The 22,112-nt window shown below is 41.7% G+C and overlaps 1 protein-coding gene across 4 annotated transcripts in view; it reads left to right on the top strand.

Annotated features, from left to right (window-relative positions):
• Positions 1-22,112, top strand: part of Rnf212b (ring finger protein 212B) — a 63,605-nt gene that overhangs the window by 17,051 nt on the left and 24,442 nt on the right. For all 4 annotated transcript variants that reach the window (XM_060391201.1, XM_060391200.1, XM_021639631.2 and 1 more), the window contains exons 2-4: positions 12,760-12,860; positions 15,458-15,510; positions 15,689-15,763. In XM_060391201.1, coding sequence (XP_060247184.1) covers positions 12,761-12,860; positions 15,458-15,510; positions 15,689-15,763 — 228 coding nt within the window. In that variant the 5' untranslated portion in view covers position 12,760. The remainder of the gene's footprint in view (positions 1-12,759; positions 12,861-15,457; positions 15,511-15,688; positions 15,764-22,112) is intronic.

Here is a 22,112-nt window from a genome sequence, read left to right as displayed (position 1 = left end):
CACCTCACCATCAAAGATAGATACCCTACCTTAGGATGAATGGATGGAAAAGGATGTAAGCAAGGGGATCTAGAAAACAAGCAGCCATCACTATCCTGCTATCTGGCAAAACAGACTTCAAACCAAACTATTTAGAAGAGACTTTTAAAAAGACATTTCACATGGATTAAGGGAACGATCCGTCAATTATGTACATGTGCATACTAAACATAGCCCAGTGTCATAAATACTACTACATGTAAAGTGACAGATTAGCTAAGGCAGTAGTAGTGGGTGACTTCAATACCCCGTTCTCAGCAACAGACAGGTCATCTGGAAAAAGTTTAGTAATGCCGTAGATCAAATTAACAAGCATTCACAGAAAATTCCATCCAAACACTGTGGAAAACACATTTTTCTCAGTATTCACATTTCACTCTGTGGAGCTTTCTCTAAAACATCATATATTAGGACTCAAAAAAGGTTTCAACATATACAGGAAAGTTGAAATAGCTTCTTGTAGTCTCTCTGACTGTGTAGGTTAGGTTTGTGTGTGTGTGTGTGTGTGTGTGACACACGTTAGAGTCACCTGGGAAGAGGGACCCCCATTTAAGAAAATGCCTCCTTCAGATTGTATAGGCAACTCTGTAGAGCATTGTCTTGATTAATAGGTGGGTGGTCTATGGTTTAATGAAAAGCAAGCTGAGTAAGCCATAGAAAGCAAGCCAGGAAGAAGCATCCTTCCATGGTCTCCACCTCAGTTCTTGCTTCTAGGTTTCAGCCTTGACACTTCCTTCGGTGATGGGCTGTGAGCAGGACATGTAAGCCAAAAACCCCTTTCTTACCAAGTTCCTTTTGGTTACGCTGTTTATCACAGCAGTGGAAAGTAAACTAAAATGCTGACAAACTGGAACAAAGCCGGAAACGAACAGGGAACACAACTAAAGAAAGTTTTCAAACTCAAGGAGATTAAACAATACGCTATTGAGTGAGGAATGGATCACTGAAGCAATCAATACGAAAATACAAGGGAGTCCTGGGAACTGCTTCAGCCAGCGGCAGACCTCAGTACGGTGTAGTGTTGCCAGCGTACAGAATTCAAGAGCTCTGGGGTCATGGAAGCTTCCACATAGATTTCACGGGAAGGCCAGACATTATGTGGAAGACTCAGAAACTACCGAGGCAGCTTGTGAGAGGGTGACGTGGGAAGCCAAAGATGCAGTGGGAACCCGGGGAGTTGGAGACGCCAGGAACATAGAATGTCTGCTGAGGAAAGATGCAGGCAGCAAGCACTTACTTCAGGACAGACTTTGTGCAAGAAGGATCGCTTAGGACCCCTGGGGTCCACGTGCCATATTGCACGTCCCAGATGCTACAAATGAAGCTACAGGATTTAATGGCTGTTTGGGCTTGCTTTGGCCTAAGGCTTTCTACTCAGCGTATTGGAAGTATGGAATTTCCCTTTTGGTTTTATAGCAATTCGTAGCTACAAGTTATCCTTGGGTCTCAGACGAGACTTTTAACAGGCTTTTAAATAATGTTAGAACCAGCAGGGCTGTGAGCGATCTTTTGCATTTTTGGATCTTGGATTTTGAAATGTTCGTGAGATTTTGGTGGTTAGGAGGGGGCTGCTAAGTTAGAGTCATGTGGCTTCCCCTCCCCTTTCGCTCTATAATCCAGACATTTTGGTTCTCCTCTCTCTTCTCTCGCTTTCTCCTCTCTTTCTCTGCATCTCTCTCCCTCTCCTTCTCTCTCCCTCTCCTTCTCTCTCTCCTCTCCCTGTGCATGCCTTTCTTGACACCCCCACCCCCACTCCTCACCCTGCATGATGGCTCAGAGCTGCTGTAAATAAACCGGCATTTATATACCTAAAGAAAACGTTAAGAGTCATGTGCTGGGGCGGGGTTACCAGCTTGTGAACTTTAGTGATGGGACTGAATCATGAGGGCTCTGACATGATCAATGGATTAACCCTTTGATGGATGCATATGATGGCATTATTAGTAGGTTGTGAAGTTAACAAGTGGGGTTAAAGAAGTCTGTCAGCATGACTTTCCTTTCCTTCTTTCTTTCTTCCTCTTTTTCTTTTCTGTTGGTATAATGTTCTTTTAAAATGTATATGCCTTACCCTTGTTAATTCAAATGCTGATTTCCCCACCCCCAACTCTCCGGTTTCAATCTGGATATTGCATTGTGATACTCACTATAAGCATCCTGTCTCAACTCTTGTGTAAACAGGACACAAATAAAGCAACTAGATACAATGTTGTGCAATGGGAGGAGCCAGAGGACAGGAAAGAGGGGAGGAGCTAGAGAACAGGAAGGGGCGAGAAGGAGGAGGAGCTAGGGGAGAGGAGAGCAGGAGGAGAGCAGAGCGGGAGGAGAGAGCTTGGAGGACTTGGAGCATGAACCAGACCTAAGATTTCACAAAAAGCAAGTATAATGTGGGAAATCTAAATGTTAGGAAACTGAGGGCATGGAGGTTTAGGAGGGAGTAAATATTGCCCAGCATTGTGTTCTAGGTTAACTAAAAACCCAGTCTCTGTGTGGTGATTTGGTTTTACAGCTGCTGAGGATTAACAGCAGCGATACCAGAAGTTAAACCCATAGTAAATATCAATAACTCTCTACAACACTTTTCTTTTCTTTTGAGACAGAGTTGTGGCTGGCCTGGAACATGCTATGTAGATCAGACTGTTTGCCTCTGCATCTCAAGTATTGGGGTTAAAGGTGTGTACCACCTTTCCCGGGAAAGGTCTATGTTTTGCTCTGTCCTTCTTCTGTATTCTCTTCCTCTGCCGCCTAAATGAAGGCCCTCCTCCTCCACATGTTCTCCTTGTGCCTTGGCTACTTTCTATTGCCATGACAAACACCATATAATAAAGAGTTTAATTGGGCTTGTAGTTCCAGAGGGTTAGAGTCAATGTCGATGAAGTAAAGGCATGGCTGAAGAAACAGCTGAGAGCGAGCGCACATCTTGATCTACGCAAGGAGACAGAGAGCACAGTAGGAATGAGAAGAGGTTTTTGAAGCCTCAAACCCTGCTCTTTGACGCATCTCCTCCAACAAGGCCACACCTCCTAATTCTTCCTAAATGGTTCCACAACCCAGGACCAAGCATCCAACTACATGAGCCTAGGGGATTGTTCTCATCCATCTCATAGCACCGACCACAAGGTTCTGCCCAACTGTCGGAGACCAAGCTGAAATCAGAAACTGAAATAAGCCTTTTCTTCTTCAAGTTGTTCCCTCCTCTCAGCAATGCCCAAGTAACTAAAATACTCCCTTCCTTTTTGAGTTTTTTTAATTAGATCTCACAGCAAATTATAGGAGTACCAGTAAATTAAATTATGTATAAGTGATCTTGTATAGGTGAAAGGTAACAAGTAGAGCAACAACTAAGATGTGTACACACACACACACACACACACACACACGAAATCACTGAAAAACATGATAAATAAAAACGGAATCCTGGGAAATGGAGAGGTGACTCAGCAAGTAGGAGCAGTCTCTGCTTGGCAGAGGAGCAGGATTCAATGCCCAGCACCTACATGGGTGATTCCCAGTCATCTGTAACTCCAGGCATACAGTATCACATTTCACACACATACATATAGGGAAACATTCAAACACATAAAACAATAATCAAAATATTTTAAATGGAATTTAGAAAAAGTATTCAATTCCCATTAATATCACTTGGATATGAAGTATCCCTCAAAAACCTCACATGTGAAGGCTCCAAGATCACCAGGTTTCAAGAGTTATAGAACAACAGTAGGTTAAGGATCGTGTTGAGGTGTTGTCATCAAGACAGGCAAGCCAGTGGATGGAACAGAATAGCCCAGCAAGCTGATGTTGGCCAGTTGATTTTTTTTTGTTTTATAAAATGTACACAAAAATTATCATCTTCCCCTCTTTCAAATATACAATTCAGTGTCATTAGCTACATTCATGATGTTGTAAAGCCACCAGCTTTTTTTCCTCATTTTTTGTCACCTCAATTGAATACTGTGCCCCCACTAAGCAATAACTTATTTCTCTCTCCCTCCCAGTCCCTGCCAGCCTCAAGCCACTTCCGTGTCTATGAATTTGAATACTCCAGATATTTCACATAAATTGAATCATATAATTTTTTTTTCTCACTTGTGCTCGGCCTATTTTGATGAACCAAATGTTTTCAAGGTTTATGCCTGTAGTAGCAAGCGTCCTAAGCTTGTCCTGCTGAGCATGGTGGCATAAGCCTGTGACCTCAGCACTGAGGGCAGGAAGGCAGGACTATCAGCCAGCGATCGTTCTGATGGAATGGTATTTTATTGTATGAATCGATCACAGCCTCCGCCTATTTATCTGTTAGCTAACCTTTAGGCTTTTCCTACCTCTGGGCTATTGTAAATACTGCTGCTTTGAATTTGGGTAGGTATTATCTGTTTGAATTTCAATTCTTTGGGATAAACTCCTACCCCTGTGACTGCTGGAAAACATGGGAGAGTGGGTGGATGCATATTTAACCTTCTGAGGAGCCGTACTGTGTTCCTCACAGACACACAGGGTTCCCTACAGCCTGCCTGACATTTATCATCTTCATGTAAAGATAGCTGTTCTACAATCATGAAATGGTTTGTGGCTTTAATTTGTGTTTCCTCAATGTCTGATGACACTGAGTGCCTTGCAGACTGACTACTTGCCATAGGTAATCATATTAGGTAAGATCTTCTTGGTCATCACACACACACACTCACACACACACACACACACACACACACACACAGAGCACACCACACAGAGGAATATACATGTTAAGATAGTAACAAATGTAAGGGATGGAAAGATGGCTCAGGGGTTAAAAATGCTTGCTACTCCAGAGGTTCTAAGTTGGGTTCCCAGCCCCCATGCCAAGCAGCACACAGCTGCCTGTAACTCCAGCTCCAGGGAAGCTGATCTCCAGACCCCAGGCGTATGTGTGCAAGTGTGTGTATAGACATACCCACAGGTAAAATTGTAAGTGAGAGTAGAGGGATGGAGAAATGGCTCAGTGGTTAAGAGCACTTGCTGCTCTTATAGAGGACCTGGGTTCAATTCCCAGCATCCGCATGGCAGCACCCAACCATCTGTAGCTCCTGGTCCAGGGCATCTGCTGCTGCATGTGATGCTACATGCTGATTTCTGTGGGCACTGGGCACACACGTGCAGGTGCATGCACACACATGCAGGCAAAACACTCGCACACATCAAGTAACATAAAATACAATAATTAAACCTAAATAAAAGATTTTTACATGAGAGAGTTGGGCCTGGTGTTGAAGGCCTGTCCTCTTAGCTACTCTGAAGACCAAAGCAAGATGACTACAAATTCAAAGACAGTCTAGACTATGAAATGAGTTCAAGGCCAGCCTGGGAATCTTATAAAGGCCTGGTCTCAGAATAGAAATTTAAAAAGAGCATTAGGGATAGAGGCGTGATCACCTAGCACTCTTGAGCCTCAAATTCAAGCTCCAGCACTTGAAAAAAAATTAATCTCTTTGAGATAGCAAATAATGAAAAAGAAAATAAAACCCACGTTTAAAAGCAAGGTCTAATAGCACATTCCTCACCCATTCTCTAAGGTTAAAAAAAAAAAGATTACTTTCAGTGATAATTTAAAATGCATTTATCTACTTACTTTGAGTGTGTGTGAATGTGCCGTGTGTACAAGCATGCCATGACATGTATATGGAAATCAGAGGACTATTTCAGCAGTTGGTTGTCACCTTTCATGTTTCTGCCACTGTACTGTGGGCTCCAGGCTAGCTGGCATGCAAGCTTCTTAGCAGCTATCCTGCTTCTGCAGAGGAATTTTAATTTAGAACATGGCTGTTCTGGAAAGAGATCACATTCTAAGTCTGTGTGATCTGGCTGGAATACAAACACGCCTTTAATCCAGCAATGGGTGTTGTAGAAGTGGATATTTGACTCTTGTGAGTTTCTCTGCCCCAGCCAGTTCACAAAAAATCAAGACAGAGACTTTGTAGAATTGTAAAAGCTTTACGGCACAACAGCTGGGCAGATATCAACCCTCTAAGCTGGTTTGCTGTTTCCCAGCTACACACCCCAAGTTACTTGCCATAAATGTCCCTGTATGTGGCTGAGAGACTATTCTTGTGATATTTTGGCAAAAAAATGTGGCTGCTTCTTTCCCTTGTCCAAAAAGTCTGCCTGAGGCTAATTTGAAGAGTTTCAGATTAATTACATCGTCAGAGGAAATCTCAAGACAGCCTAGTATTGACTCTGTTGCATAATTATTATTGGCAACTCTTATGTGGATCTATAATGAAAAGGAGTAAGCAGAGCAAGGAAAAATAGACAACGTACAATCTGAGGACTCAGAAGCTCAAGCCAGACTCAGTGGCTCACTGTCACTTCCTGCTGCCTGCAGATCCAGATGTATGTAGAGCTCTCAGCTACAACTCAAGCTCCTTGTCTGCCTTCTCTGCCATCATGCCAGCCCCAATTAAACGTCTTCCTTATGAAGAGTTGCTGTGGTCATGGTGTCTCTTCTCAGCAGTAGAAATACAAACTAGCTAAATACTAAGACAGCAGTTAAGCCTCCATTCGATCCCTAGACATATGGTGGAAGAATAAAACCAACTCCCCCTTCACACACACACACTAATAATAGTCACAATAAATAAAATAATTTAAACTATTCCAAGAGTGTGTTGCTTTGTTTTTGCAGCACTGTAACTCAAACCCAGGGCCTCAGGCATGCTAGGCAAATGATCTAACACTGAACCGTATTCCCACAGTCCTTAAAGGTCTTTTTTATTTTTTCTGGGAACTACCCATTCATCTATTTGATTCAAGTTTTATGAAGTTGTTGACATTTTAAAAAAGCTCCTAGTATTTTAAAGATGTTAGCCATTTTTTGTATAAATTGGTTTCACAACTGGTCGCTTAGTATAAAATTTCGCCTATGGTGGTGTTTGCCCACACCTCGGTGTTTTGTTTTGTTTTGTATGTTTAATTTTTGAAAGGACGGTTGAGGAGATGACACAGTGATTAGGAGGACTCGCAGCTCTCGCAGAGAACCAGAGTTTAGTTCCCTGAACTCACACGTGGGTGCAGCTTACAACCATCTGTAATTCTAGCTCCAGGGGACCCAACATCCTTTTCTGGCCTCCAGGGGCACCCACAAACATGCAGACACAGACTCATAAATAAAAGAAAGTTAGATTTAGAACAATTTGGAGATTGCTGGGCATCAGACATTGAACTGAGGGCCTCACGCATGCTAAGCAAATACCACACCACCAGCTCCATCAACAGCTCTAAAAAAGTTTCGATATGATCAAATTAATCAATCTCTTACTTCCTTTAGATTTTTATATAATATGAATATTTCCTTTTTACCTGGTTTATAATTACGTTTCATTTTCACACTTACATTTCTGAACAATTTGAAATTTATCCTGGCAAACAACGTAAGAAATACGCTTAAATTGGGTATGATGGTACAGCCTTCATCCACTTGGGAGGCAGAGAGAGCAAAAAGAAAAAAATATATAATAAGCATACTTTTTTGTTGTTGTTGGTTTTTCAAGACAGGGTCTCTTTGTATAGCCTTGGATGTCCTGGACTCACTTGGTAGACCAGGCTGGCCTCAAACTTCCTTCTACCTACTAGAGTGCTGGGATTACAGGCGTGTGCCACAGGCCCGGCTAAATATACTTTTTTTTGAGACAGGATTTTACACTGTCGTTCCTGCCAGCCTGAAATGTACCATGCGTCCCAGACTAGCCTTCAACTCACGGTGATCCACTTAGCCTTCTTGAGTTTGCAAGTGTGAACTACCATACCCAACAGGCCCAATTTAAAACGTTTCTAAATGACTGTCCAGTTGTCTAAACTCAATTTATTAAAAAAATTTCAACTTCCAGCCAGGCAGTGGTGGAGCATTCCTTTCATCCCAGCAGAGGCAGAGGCAGGTGGATCTCTGTGAGTTCGAGGCCAGCCGGGTCTACAGAGTGATTCCAGGACCGCTAGGGCTACACACAGAGAAACCCTGTCTCGAAAAAACAAATCAAAACAAAAATTTCAACTTCCCATCCCATCATTATTCCTTCCTAATCCTAAATTAAAATTTCCAAATGTTCTTAGTCCTTATTCCTTGGTGTTCCCTTCTATTTCTGGGGTGGGGAGATTGGCAAGGGGGTAACTGAAAACTGAACCGGGGTCTGTACATAAGCATTTGTTCTACGCTCCTAGCCCATTCTCTGTGTCTGTGTTTGTTGGTTTATTTTCAAGATGGTGCTTCTCTATGTAGCCCTGGCTGGCCTTGAACTCAGAGATCTGCCTCTGTGCCTTCCCTGCCTTTGGGATCCACCGCCACCAGGCTTTATTTGTATGTTTATGTTTATTGATATGTTTCTAAACTTACAGATCTCTATAATTTAACATTTAAGTGGAGCTAGTTTCTCAACACAGGACACCGAAAGTTTTTTTTCCCCCTAGGATATTTGTAATGCCAGGTTCATGGGACCCTTAGAGACCACCAGGAGACGACTCGATACAATAGTAAGAGAGCTTTATTACGAGAGTGATTGAACTCAGGACCCAAGTCTCACTGACGCAGCAGTAGAAAAGTGGGACCCCGAGCTCTGAGTGAACTGGATTTTTAAAGGGAAAGTCTGTGAGCAAGGGGTTTCCATGGCAGCAAGCAGGGGGGCACAAGCCTTGGTGTTACAGAATTGGGTGAAGTTTAGCAGGGCGGGGTGACCTTTTCTGAGGCATACAATCACAATGGCTAAGGCATATAATCACAATGACTATTTTTCTAAACCATATCTGAAACATTAGGGAGAATTTTCCCACCTGATTCTCAACCAACTCTCATTGATTATTGCCAGGGGGATTGTCTCTATTTTCTATAAAGTATTTATTCTGTGATATTTCCTGGAGGCTGTTGCTAGGAGAGTTAACTTTGTTTTCTGCCAGGTGCACATTTTGTGATATTTCCTGGTACCTGAATTCAGCTCCCAGTCAAGATGGCTCTTTACTAAAATGGAGTTATACTCAGGCTAACTTAAACCCTTCATATTCTTGTTTGTTTGGTTTGTTTTCTTTACTTTTATTTAACTTTTAGAGACAGGGTTTTGCTGTAGCCTCAGTATATTCTGGAACTTCCTGTCTAGACCAGGATGACCTAAAACCAAAACAAACAACTAAACAAAACAAAAATCTGACAACCAGTGCAGTAGAAAAGTTTATTCTCCCCCCCTTTTTTTTCATTTTTTTTTCTTGTCTTTCTGACTCCCTTTGTCCCCCACTCTCTTTTCTTTTCTTTTTGGGATAGGGCCTTGAGTGTCTCAGGGTATGTAGTTGAGGGTGACGATGGGTACCCTCGCAGGCAGGCAGCCACGAAACTGGTCATTTTTAGTCAACTAAAAGTTAAACGTTTTTCTGGAGACCTATTTGTTCTGAGTTTCTAGACAATCAGCCTCTAACCACGTAACTTCTCAGTTTTCTCTGTTTCTAATTTATGCTGTATTTTTTTTTTCTTTTCTTTTGTAGACAGGTTTCCTTGTGTGGATCTGTCTGTCCTGGAACTCACAGAGATCCTCCTGCCTCTGTGGCTCAGGCCACCCAGCTATACTGTAACTTTTTTGTTTGTTTGTTTTTGCTTTTCCAGACAGGGTTTCTCTGTGTAGCCTCGGCTGTCCTAAACTAACTTTGTGGACCAGGCTGGCCTAGAACGAAGGCAAAGCGAACTGCCTGCCCCTGCCTCCCGAGAGAGCTGGGACTAAAGCCGTGCACCACCCACCCGGCTTTATAGGAAGTTTTTTAGCGTCCATTATTTTAATTTCATTTTAGATTATGTCAAAGCGCCTATGGCTTTGAGATTCTGCTTTCTTTTGTTGGGGGGGTTCATTTGTGAAACATTAAATGGCTCGTTTTCACCTCACCTTTCGAGGGAACCCGCCTGAATGCTTCTGCGGCTGCGCAGGAACTCGGCGGCCCGCCCCGCCTAGCCCCGCCCCTCCAGGCCCCGCCTCGCCCACCTCCACCCTGCCTGCCCCACCTGGCCCCGCCTCGCCCGCCTCCGCCCTGCCTGCCCCGCCTTGCCCCGCCTCCCCCGGCCACACCACGCCCGGCCCCGCCCCTGCCGTTCTGGTTCTTTCTGGCGTGCGCCGCCGGGCAGCCTCACACGTGGCGGCGCGGTGCAGGGCGGCGGCTGTTTTCTCTTCCGGGGTGTCTGGCGGCTTTTGAGAGAGCGGGCTGGTGTGAGATCTGAGGCGTGGAGTCCCGGCGGCCAAGCTGGTATGGACGCGAGCTAGGAAGGGTCGGAGGCCGCCAGTCCTCACGCGTCCTCTTCCGCAGCCAGTCAAGGCCGCCTAGTACCCCGGCGAAGCCACGACGGGAGCTCCGAGCCTGGTGCTGTGGGACGGTTTATTGTTGTTGTTGTTGTTAGTATTTTTTTAATGACAGGTTCTCATTACATAGCCCTGGCTGCCCAGAAACTCGCCGTGTAGACCAGGCTTGGCCTCGAACTCAGAGATCTGCCTGCCTCTGCCTCCCAAGTGCTGGGATTAAAGGGCTGCGCCACCTCAACCTACTGTGGAGTAAATTAAAGAAAAATGTGCATTTATTTGTGGGGGAGTGGTCATGTGAATAATTAGGTGGTTACTCTGCTATGGTGCGTGCTTGTGGAGGTCAGAGGACAGCTTGTGGGAGTCTGTCCTTCTGTCTGTCGGTCCCAGGGTGTCACACTCAAGTCGCCAGGCTTAACAGTAGGCACCATTATCAGCTGTGCCATCTCACCTCCCCTCGGTAGTTTTTAAAAATTTTTATCATAAATTTTATTTGTTTGTTTATTTTAGTGAGACAGGGTTTCTCCTTGTAGCCCTGGCTGTCCTGGACTCACTTTGTAGACCAGGCTGGCCTCGAACTCACAGAGATCTGCCTGCCTCTGTCAGAGTGCTGGGATTACCATGCGCCACCATGCCCAGCTTCAGTCATAACTATATTGGCAAGGGTTTTTTGTTTTTGATTTTTTTGGAGACAGGGTCTCACTATGTAACTGTGACTAGTCTTGAACTCACAGAGGTCCACTTGCCTCTGCTGCCGGAGTTCTGGGACTAAAGTTCTCTGTCACCATTCTGCTAAGGGGCAGAATTTTCAAGGTAGGTTGCAGAGTAAGCTCATTCACTTGGTAAACCTCTACACAAACTGGCACTCTAAAATGAATTGCTGAGAGAAAAGGGTTGTGGTAGGAAAAAAGTAACTAATTTTTCCAATTTAAAGGATCAAGTTGGGCTGGAGAGATGGCTCAGAGGTTAAGAACACTGGCTGTTTTACCAAAGGTCCTGAGTTCAGTTCCCAGCAACCACATGGTGGCTCACAGCCATCTATAATGAGATCCTGTGCCCTTTTCTGGCATGTAGTTGTACGTGCAGGCAGAATAATGTATAAAAAATACATATTTTAAAAAGATCAAGTTAATAAATATTAAGAACCATATTCAACATATTTTGTTGTGCCTTTTTTTTAACAGCTGAATGTTATACTTTTCAAGTGTTATTTTCTTCGTTTAAAAAAAAATCCTACAACCAGGTCTACAGAACGAGTTTCAGGATGGCCAGGGCTACACAGAAAAACTCTGTAGAGTTTTGTAAAACAACAAACCCCACAGGATGGGCTCAGTGGGTAAAAGTGGTTGCCATTTATGTGGAGCTCATGATTCCCAGAATCAACATGGTGGAGAGAGAGAACCAAGTCAAAAGTTGTCCTGTGTCCTCCACTCTTGCCTGTGGCACGTGTTTGCGCCACCCGCCAAATAAATACTTAAAAAAAAAAAATCCCGCAAATCACTTTCATTCAGATACATACCTAAGTTATACAAAAATTGCTATTGCCAGAAAAAAAAAAAACAGAATAACACTATACAAATTATGGTATGATTACCACGTGAACAAAAGGGCTGTTTAATGTAGGACCATGAATTACCCACAGAATCAAGAGACTTGGATTCTAATCTCAGAATTGCCAGTAAAGATAGAACTTTGGACAAGTTGGTTAGTTATAATCATGTACGTCCTCTGAAAAAAGAAAAAGGAAAGATAAGCCTGGTCATGACTTTAAATACCTTCCAGACCTATGACTGGGCTTTTGTGGAGTAGAAGGTGTAGGTAAGCTGAGGCTTATCGCTCAACTGTTTCTCTTCTGTAAAATGTGTCTAAATGCTAATGCATGAGCTCTCTGACCCACCACCCTCTGTTAGCTCCCTTTTCCTCTGTTCTTTTACAGGAAACTTAGTGAAGATGGGGCCTGGGCCTGGGCTCAGTGATAGTATACTTGTTTAATGTTCATGAGGCTCTAGGCTTGGTTCATAGCACCACACAAATATGGTGGCATACTTTTCATTTTTGAAAGATTGATTTTCTAGTTACAAATTGGTATATGAGTTAAGCTAGAAAACTTAGAAACCAAAAGTGAGAGTAAAGACAAACATAAATACAAGTACAATCATACTGCTCCAAGAAAAGCCTCATTTCTGTCCTCTAGCTTTTTACAATTTTTACATACACACGCATGCACACACACACGGATGCTTGATGGCATATAGTGAATGTAGTTTGCTGACCTTTTTCTCATGTTATATGTATATCCCTACAGACAAATGGAATGCTCACAAATTTGGTCCCACATCCAGTAAATTATCAAAAGTTAAGCAAATTGTTTTTGTAACAGCTATAATTATACTATGGCCCACATTGTTCCTATTCTTTCTGTCTGCTCCAGAATGGATTGGTTTCATTGCAATCAGTGTTTCCGGAAAGATGGGTCCCATTTCTTTGTCACCAGCTGTGGCCATATTTTCTGTAAAAAGTGTATGACTCTGGGTGAGTGACTTATTTTTTCAGATTTATCCCAAAATGTTTTTTAACTTAGATATAATGAGTAGCCATTTCTCTGTGTGATGTAGAATAAAAATCACTTAGTAGTCATCAGTGATAATATGGATACTGTAGGCAGCTGTCTGTTTTCGAAATTAAAGGAATCCATTAGTAAAAGAATGGAGCTAAGTGATTTAGCAAAAGCGTTACTCTTCAGTGTTATGAATTGTGTCAGGAAGATTGTGAGTTCAAGAACAGTCAAGGATATATAGTAAAATCCTGCCTCAAACACAACAGAAAAAAACAATTTTAAAAATCTGTTTATTGAAAATAAATATTGTAACTTATTTTTTTTAATTGTGTGGGGCTTGAGATGTAGCTCCCTGGTAGAGCATTTATTTGCCTACCAGGGAGCTACATGGTAGGATTAAAAAAAAAAAAAGCCTTCATGGGTGAAAAAAATGTTGATACCTTGGAGTTTAATAAGCAGTTTCCTATTTCTTTATTTGGCAGTGCTGAATCTAGAACCTAGGGCTATGCACATGCTAGGCAAATGCTCAAGTTTTAGAAAGGAAATGTGAAAGCCAGATGGAGCATGGTGGCACATGCCTTTAGTCATAGCACTGGAGAGGCAAAGTCAAGCAGGTCTCTGAGTTCCAGGGCAGCCAGAGCTACAAAGTGAGACCCTGTCTCAAAGAAAGAAATTTAAGGTTTTGTTTTGGAGTGTTGGGAAATGAAACCAGGACCTCTGGCATGCTACACACATACTCTGAGCTGAACTGTTTTGTTTTATTAGTGTGAACATGCCTAGGGCTGGATGGGCTGACTTGGTGATATAAGACCATAGCTACTGGGGAGGCTCAGTGAAGAGGGTTAGCTAATTGAACAAAGGAGTTGGAGGCTAGTGTGGGCCACATGCAGAACAACAGCAATAAGAGAAAAACAAAACAACCCTGTAAATTATCTAAATTCCAGAAAAGGATTTTACCCTACTTAGGACATGATGCTTTGATCAAGGTAAACATCATGGAAGACATTTTGCAGCAGTAGGGTTTTGAACAATAAACTGGAGTTTGCCAAGTTTAGCGAAGATCATTCTAACTTACAGCAGTGAGAGCTGGACAGATGGCTCAGTGGTTAAGAGCATTGGCTGCTCTTACAGAAGACATGTGTTTGGTTCCCAGTACCCACATGGTGCCTTATAACTCTACTTCTAGGGGATCTGATGCCACTCTCTGGCCTCTACAGGTACTAGGCACACATCACACATGGCACACATACTTACATGCAGGTAAATGTTCATGTATGTAAAATAAATCACATCCTTAAAAAAAACAATAGCATGTATATTGACATATGACATCATTAAACTGCAGTGCAGATGCTTACACAGAGTTGAGATTATATAGAGAAAAGTAAAAATGCTAAAAGATGAAGCTGAAGGGGTAGGCAATAGCAAAATGATAGAAATTTCTATCTGTCGGGTAAGAATCCTGAACTGTTACCCTGTTGGTTCTAGAAATCTGTAGAAGTTTGTCTTTCTTTTAAAATTATTTGCTAGCTCATGCTGAGAACAACATGGAAAGCAGACTAGGAAAGAAGCTTCATTCCCCAAGGAATAAATAACAGGTTAAATAGTCTCTGGAGAACTTTTTCCCCTTGTGTGAGTCTCATGACCCTTTTGAGTTATCTGCCGATGCAATGAGGCTGTTCACTATGGTGACAGCAGCTCACTTTGGAGTGCTTGTGTGTGTGATGCATAAAGCCATGTAATGTTTTTTCCTGACCTGGCATTTTTTTAATGGATGAACCCAGGGTCTTATGTATGCTAAACAAATACTGTATCACTGAGCTACTTCCCCAGCCCAGTGACATTTTTCGTAATCATCAGCACCACTATGAATACTGTATTTTATGAGGAAAGCTTAGAAATTGTATGGTTTTCTTCTTTCAGGTTGCATTAAGAGTAGGAGAGCTTCAAAGCAAAATTTAGGAATATTAGCAAAGTGACAACGGTGGGATATTGGAGAGCCAGCCAGTGTGCCTGCTGTCAGCAGAAAGGAGAGATAGTTCAGTGGTTAAGAGCACTAGCTGCTCTTCAAGACGACCCAGGTTCAATTCCCAGCACCTAAATGGTGGCTAACAACTGTCTGTAACTCCAGATCCTAAGGATCTGACACCAGCCATGCACATGGTACACAGGCATATGTGAAGGCAAAACATTGATAAAATGAATCTTTTTTAAAAAGTCACTTAAAGTGAAAATTATAATCATTGGCACTTGTGTACTCGTCTCAGAAGACCTGCATGTGTTCCAGTACTTTTGTTGGCGCAGTAGATGCTAGGGGTTAATTCAGATACTCAGGAGGCTGAGGGTTGTTGCAAGTCTCAGGCCAGTCTGGGCTACATTTATGAGACCTGGTCTCAAAAACAGAAAGAAAAGACGGGGAGATAAACATAGTGCAAAGCCTCATATATCAGCATAAATTTAGTTAAGAACCTGTTTCTTCTCTTGCTAGCCTACTTGGCAGTTACCACATACTTTAGGAAAATCTTACCTCCTGCCCTTAAGAACAAATATTTTTCCCTTTTTTTTTCCTCAGAAAAATGTGCTGTTTGTGGAAGTCCTTGCAAGCATCTGGCGCTTTCTGATAATGTAAGTTTTCACCCTTGACATGAACTGCCTCATCTAGTAGGAAGTGCATACTCAGGTAATAAGCTGCTCAAAACAAAAAGAAGCAAATCTGATGATAGCAGTTGAAAAAGGCAGTTATTTGATTCCAGTGTCATTATTTTCTTTTATTTTGTGTGGATGTATCTTACTCTCTTCATAGCTAAAGCCTCAAGAGAAGAAGTTCTTCAGAAGCCCTGTAGAGACAGCTTTGCAGTGTTTTAATCACATCTCTCAGGTATGAAAACCAAAATGAAAAAAACTTCCTACTGCTCTAAGCTGAAAGCCAACTTGGGTCATATAATGAGTATAACTAGGTACATAGAACCAGAACCTCCATCTCTAAGAAGAGTGAGAGGAGTCTCTCTCTCGCTCTCTCTCTCTCCTGGGTTTCTTTATATAGTGCAGGCTGTCCTGGAACTTGCTCTGTAGACCAGGCTAGCCTGGAACTCAGAGATCCACCTGCTTCTGCCTCTGCTTAGAGTAAAAGTATATGCCGCCACCACCACCACCAAGCAAGGAGTTTCTCTTTAAGCTGTCTTAGTATGCAGTATCTCTTTGTTTTCTTCCCTGATACAAATCTCTACCAGTTTTTACTGACTCAGAATCTATGGTATATAGTCAAAAACATAATCTAGTTGAATCTTACTTTATAGTTCTCACTTAATAACCAATTCTTGTGACTAAACAGTCACAAAAAAAAAAAAAACTTCATCATCTTTCTCTGCAGATAGATGCATTTTCTTAAAAATTGCATATAGAGGCCTGCAAAAGAGTGGATTTGGTAATTTAACGTGTAAACTTTTGCTTATAAACCCATGCTTGTGTCTTACTCTTCATTTTTAATTAACCTTTGCAATAATATTTAACTTTATTTGAAGTCAACAACCAATTGCTTGTCTTTTCCTGGTGCCTCCTATGTTGGCGAATGATTGACATGATAAGAAGTAGTAGAATAAACCAGGCTGGGTGGCGCAGGCCTATGATCCCAGCACTCGGGGAGGCAGAGGCAGGCAGAACACTGTGCGTTCCAGGCCATCCTGCTCTACAGAGGGAGTCCAGGACAGCCAAGGCTACACAGAGAAACCTTGTCTCAGAAAAAAAAAAAAAAAAAATTATCAGAAAAAAAATTAGTAGAATATAGCAAAAGGCAAGAAGAAGGCAGTATAATTATTTAAGAGAATTCTCAGGTTGTGAAGACTTTACTTTTTAAGTTTCCGCTCTCTAGTTCTCTGCTGAGATGACTTTTTTTTTTTTTTTTTTTTTTTTTTTAGCATTATGGGATACCTCTCTTGAAATGATTCTTCAGACTTTCTCAGGCTAGAGAGATGGTTTAGTGGGTAGAGGAGCTTCCTGCCAAGCCAAAAGCTTGAGTTCTGAGTTTAATCTCTAGAACCCACATGATGGAAGAAGAAGAATAAATATGTAACTAAAAAAAGATTTTATCACTTCCTTTTGTTGTTGCTGTGTTGGTTAAACTCCGACCCTTTATATGTTTGGCAAGTGCTCTACCACTACACCATCTATTATTGTCTTCTTCTTCTTCTTCTTCTTCTTCTTCTTCTTCTTCTTCTTCTTCTTCTTCTTCTTCTTCTTTTTTTGTGGCCTTCAAGAAGAGCCTCTCCCCCTCCTCCTTCCCATCCCTCTCCCCACCGTGTGTATTAGGGGAAGGGCTGTTGCATACCACAGAAAGAATGAGGGAGTGTGTGACAACTTGCAGGAGTCAGTTCTCTACTCTTTTTCTACCACATGGGTGCTATGGATTAAATTCTTGTCATCAGGTTTGCTGGCTAGTGCCTTTTCCTACTGAGCCATCTCTCTAGTCCAAAGGCAGGGTCTTTTATATTCCATAACACACTATGATCTTATATTTCTGATCCTGTATTTCTTATATATCTGAGGATGATCTTAAATGTCTGATCCTCCTTTTTCTACGTGAATGCTGGGAGTACAGAAATGTTCTGCCACTCTAGATTATATTAGATGTGCTGGGGATAAACCCAGGGTCTTACAGATACTGGGCTAGTACTTTATCACCTAGTTTCATGCTTGTTGCTGTTTTATTTTTTTTCTTTCATTCTTTTTTGAGAAATAATCTCACTTTGTAGGTTAGGCTAGCCTTGAATGCATGATCTTCTTGCCTCTACCTCCTGAGTGCTATGATTATAGACATGTGCGAAAAACCACACTTGGCCTTGATACTCTTTTTCTTATGCTTTCTTATGTGGTATGTTGCTGGGAGTTGAACCAAGAGTCCCAGAACACACCAAGCAAGCTTTCTGATAGTGTCAGTTCTTCTTCCTCCTTGTCCTCCTCTTCTTTTTGTTTTGTTTTTTCAAGACAGGGTTTCTCTGTCTAGCTGTGGCTGTCCTGGACTCTCTTTATAGACCAGGCTGGCCTCGAACTCACAGAGATCCACCTGCCTCTGCCTCCCTGAGTGCTGGGATTACAGGCATGCACTATCACGCTTCTTCTTATGACAGTATTTTGATGTCGTTGTTGTTTTTGAGATAGGCCTTGTTGTAACCCAGGATAGCTTTGACTTCTGGATAGCCAAGGATGACCTTGGACTCATGATCGTTCTTCCTCCATTTTTGAAGTGTTGGGATCATAGACAAGTCCAGCCATGACCAGCTTGAGTACACCCTTTCTAAGCATGAAAGTTATCATCAGTGTTTCCCCATCCCCAGGGCTTAGCTCTGGAAATAACAGTAAACAGAATTAAAGCTTTGGCTGTAGCTGTCTTAGTCACTTGGATGAGCCATTATATTTGAGATAGTACATTCAATGCTATGAGTAGATAAAATCTAGCTGAGACCCAAGGAGAAATGTAAAAGAGGTCACAGGAACAAGAGAAAGAGCAGACCTTTGGTTAAATTTAAATCCACAGTTAGTTAATGATCAGTAAGAAATTATGTATAGTCCGAATCTTAACCTGCCTAATCATGGGACCAATTATACATGGTTAAATAATCAAGGTAGAATAAATAGAAAGGGTCAGTTAATCATCACTTTAGTGAAGTGTGAATGTGGTGAAGTCAGCAGTCTGAAATGTATTTTCCTAATCTGTGTAAGTTGAATAACTAATGTGTTACCTACCCCACTGTGTCATTCAAGCTACTGCTTAAGTTTCCTCAGAAGGATCTTTCCTGGTGGCTTAGAAGCAGCTCTATTATCTACTTGTCTTGTTTTCACATAGCTCCTGTCTGTACCATTGTCTTGTGGGTTTGTTTACCTCTGAATCCTGCATTGAAAGATAGCTTCTATGGACAGAGATTGGGTAATTTTGTCTGTTGTTCTCTTTGATTAGTTTCTGGTATGGAATGAACATTGAAAACATTTTCCTTAAACAAGTAAATGGAGTGTTGCTTTAAATGTCCATTTCCATTCTTTGTAATGATCCAACAAGGACATTTTTCTCTCTGGGCTAGTTCTTGATAAATCTGCCTATTTTGAATTCTTGACTCTCCTCTAAACTTTTCAAGAAAATTGAAGAGCTTGTAAGGACCTGCTATTTTTCTTCATTGCTAGGCCATAGACTCCACCTTTACTTACAACTAGGCATCTTTTAAATGCATGCAATTTTGTGCCTTCTCTAGTAAAGACTTCCATGATTTTTATCGCAGAATTTTGTCTTGTTTCTTGTATCCTACATTGCTTTTAACTCTGCAATTATACTTAACTGTGAAAATGTGATTTATTTTTCACATATCTGTTTTTCTCACTTTCCAAGGGTGGATACATCAGTGTCTAGCTAGATATGTTCATATTGTGTTCCTAAGAAATGCTTTGTATGGGGGCTAGAGAGATGTCTCAGAGGTTAAGAGCACTGGCTGTTCTTCCAAAGGTCCTGAGTTCAATTTCCAGCAACTACCTGGTGGCTCACAACCATCTATAATGAGATCAGAAGAGGTGCCCTCTTCTGGTGTGCAGGGACACATGCAGGCAGAATATTGTATAAATAATAAATACATAAATCTTTAAAAAAGAAAAGAAAAATGCTTTGCAGAGCCAGGTGTGGTGGCACACCCCTTTAATCTCAGAACTGGGAAGCAGAGGACTTCTGTGAGCCTGAGATCAGCCCAATCTACATGGCAAGCTCTAGGATACCAGGACTACATAGACAGACCCTGTCTCTAAAAAACAAACAAAACAAAAATAGAAATGCTTATAAATTACTGATATGTCAGGACAGTTAAAAGGAAGGTTATTTAAGGTAAGATTAGGGAAGTAGGTACTTGTAGATCCTGGCAAGAAATTTCATTTTCTTTTAAATGAAGTTACACAATTGGAGTGTTTTACACAAGGAAATGACATTATGTGATATGTAATTTTAAGTGAGAATGTGGCTATTGAGTTGACTAGGCCACAAATAGGATAAGAGGAGACCAGTTAGGAAGAAAAAATCTAAGCAGACTTCTTTCACTGAATCAGTGATGGCAGCAGAAAGGAGAAAAAGCATGAAGATTATAGACCAGCGGCAGAAGCCTTTCCCAGCAAGCAGAAAGGCCTGATGCGCGCGCGTGCACACACACACACACACACACACACACACACACACACACACACACGGGAGAGAAGGTTGTTACTTCTGTTGTGTTTTGTATTCTGAAAACTCAAGGACAAATTTATTAACAAATTTATGTTTAAAAAAATTAGGTTAGGTAAAAATATGAACAGCTGCTAGGAGAAGGTAGGGGGAAAGTAATGCCTTTTGAGCTGGACATTAGACATAGACAGCTTATTTTTAAAGGGGAAGGGACTAGAGAGATGGTTCCGTGATTAAGAACACTGTACCTGTAGAAGATCTATGTTTAATTCCCAGCACCCACGTGGTGGCTCGTAGCCGTCCATAACTCCAGTTCCAGGGAATCACACCCACTCTTCTGACCTCCACAGGGATAAGCATAGTACACATGTATTCAACAAAACACTTACACAGTAATATTAAATGGATAAACAAAGAAAGAAGGAAATGGGAAAGGCTGGGGAGATGGCTCAGTGGCTCAGAGCACTAACTGCTCTTCCAGAGGGCCTGAGCTCAATGCTCAGAACCCACATGGTGGCTCACAACCATCTATAATGGGATGCAGATAGAACACTCATACATTAAATAAATAAGTAAATATTTTAAAGTAGTAAACAAATAGTAAAGCACTTCCAGGAATAGAAGTAGGAAGTAGGCTAAGGGAGTGGAGTAAAGAACCCGAAAGCTTGTTTTCTGGGTCTTTTAAGTGTGTTTGGTGTGTGTGTTTGTTTTGTTTTGTTTTGCGACAATGTCTATATAAACACGGCTGTCCTAGAACTCAATCTGTAGGCCAGGCTGGCCTCTAACTCACAGAGATCCACTTGCCTTTTTGCCTCTAAAACTGAGCAGTATCACACTTGGCAAATAATTTTTTAAAGAGTGAAGAAGTAATATTGCGGGTGCAAATGAGAAAAAGTTTTACCTTATTTTTATTGTCTCCTCAGCCATTTCTTCCTGGCTGATTTTCTCCTGGTTCTGCCAGGAAGATATGGACACATTAGGTTCTAGATGGTTCTCAGAAACCCAGGTAGAAAAGTCAGAAAGGCTGAACTTATTCTGAAGCTTAGTGCATAGAAAAAGACTGAACTCTGAGTTCTGTCTTGCCAGAAAATAGTGATTAAAGTTGAGAAGGGAGAGTGAGGGGGTAGCTCAGTGGTAGGATGTATGCTTTCCTGAATGTTAGAGCCATGTATTCATCCATGTGCAAAGCACTGTGTCAGTCCTACTCCCCCAACCCCCGCACATACACACAGAGAACATACATCTTAGAAATAGATAAGAGCATGGAAAAGAGTCCCTTCAATATCTAGCAATTAGGTGGAAGAAGAGAAATTAGGAAACTGCAGTCAGAAATAAAAATAAAAATATGTGGTATCTCAGAAGTCAAGAAGAAGAAAAGTGTTTCCAAAGGTAGATATAGTAATCTGAGTTAAATACTGTTGGGACATGAAGTCAGTGAAAATCAAGGTTGACTGTCATCCTTCATGGAGGACATAGAGTTGAGTCTTAACATTGTATTGGACCTTACTGTTGTGTGTTTATCTGGCTTGTCTACTCTACCTCCTGACTCTTCATAGCTTTTTGTGACCTGGTTTCTAACTGTTGCGTTAAAAACTGCCCCTGCAAGACAGGTGTTGTGGTGCATGCGTTTAATCTCAGCACTCAGGGAGGCAGAGGCAGGCAGATCACTGGGAGTTTGAGGCCAGCCTGGTCTACAAAGCAAGTCAAGGACAGCCAAGGCTACACAGAAAATCCTTGTTTCAAAAAGTAAAAAACAAAAAAACTTCCTGTGCTAAAGGTATCCTCATCAAAACCAATGGATAATTTATGTTTCCATTATACATGATCTCTTAGCCACATTTAAAATCTTATTTCTTTACTTAGAAATGTTCTCTAGCTATCTTAACCAACTTGTGCTGTTTCATTTTAGGATTCATCTTCATCTTTACATCTCTTAAATAGTTATATTTCTGTGAGTGCTGTCTTTCCTTTTGATAGGTACCATGGATAATATCATCTCATCTCCTTTGGATATATGCCTGGGAGTGGTATAGCTGAG

Source organism: Meriones unguiculatus, chromosome 9 (genome assembly GCF_030254825.1).
Source record: "Meriones unguiculatus strain TT.TT164.6M chromosome 9, Bangor_MerUng_6.1, whole genome shotgun sequence".
Classification (NCBI taxonomy): domain Eukaryota; kingdom Metazoa; phylum Chordata; class Mammalia; order Rodentia; family Muridae; genus Meriones; species Meriones unguiculatus.
Note: the sequence above shows the minus strand (reverse complement) of the source record. Positions and strands in the feature narration are given on the sequence as shown.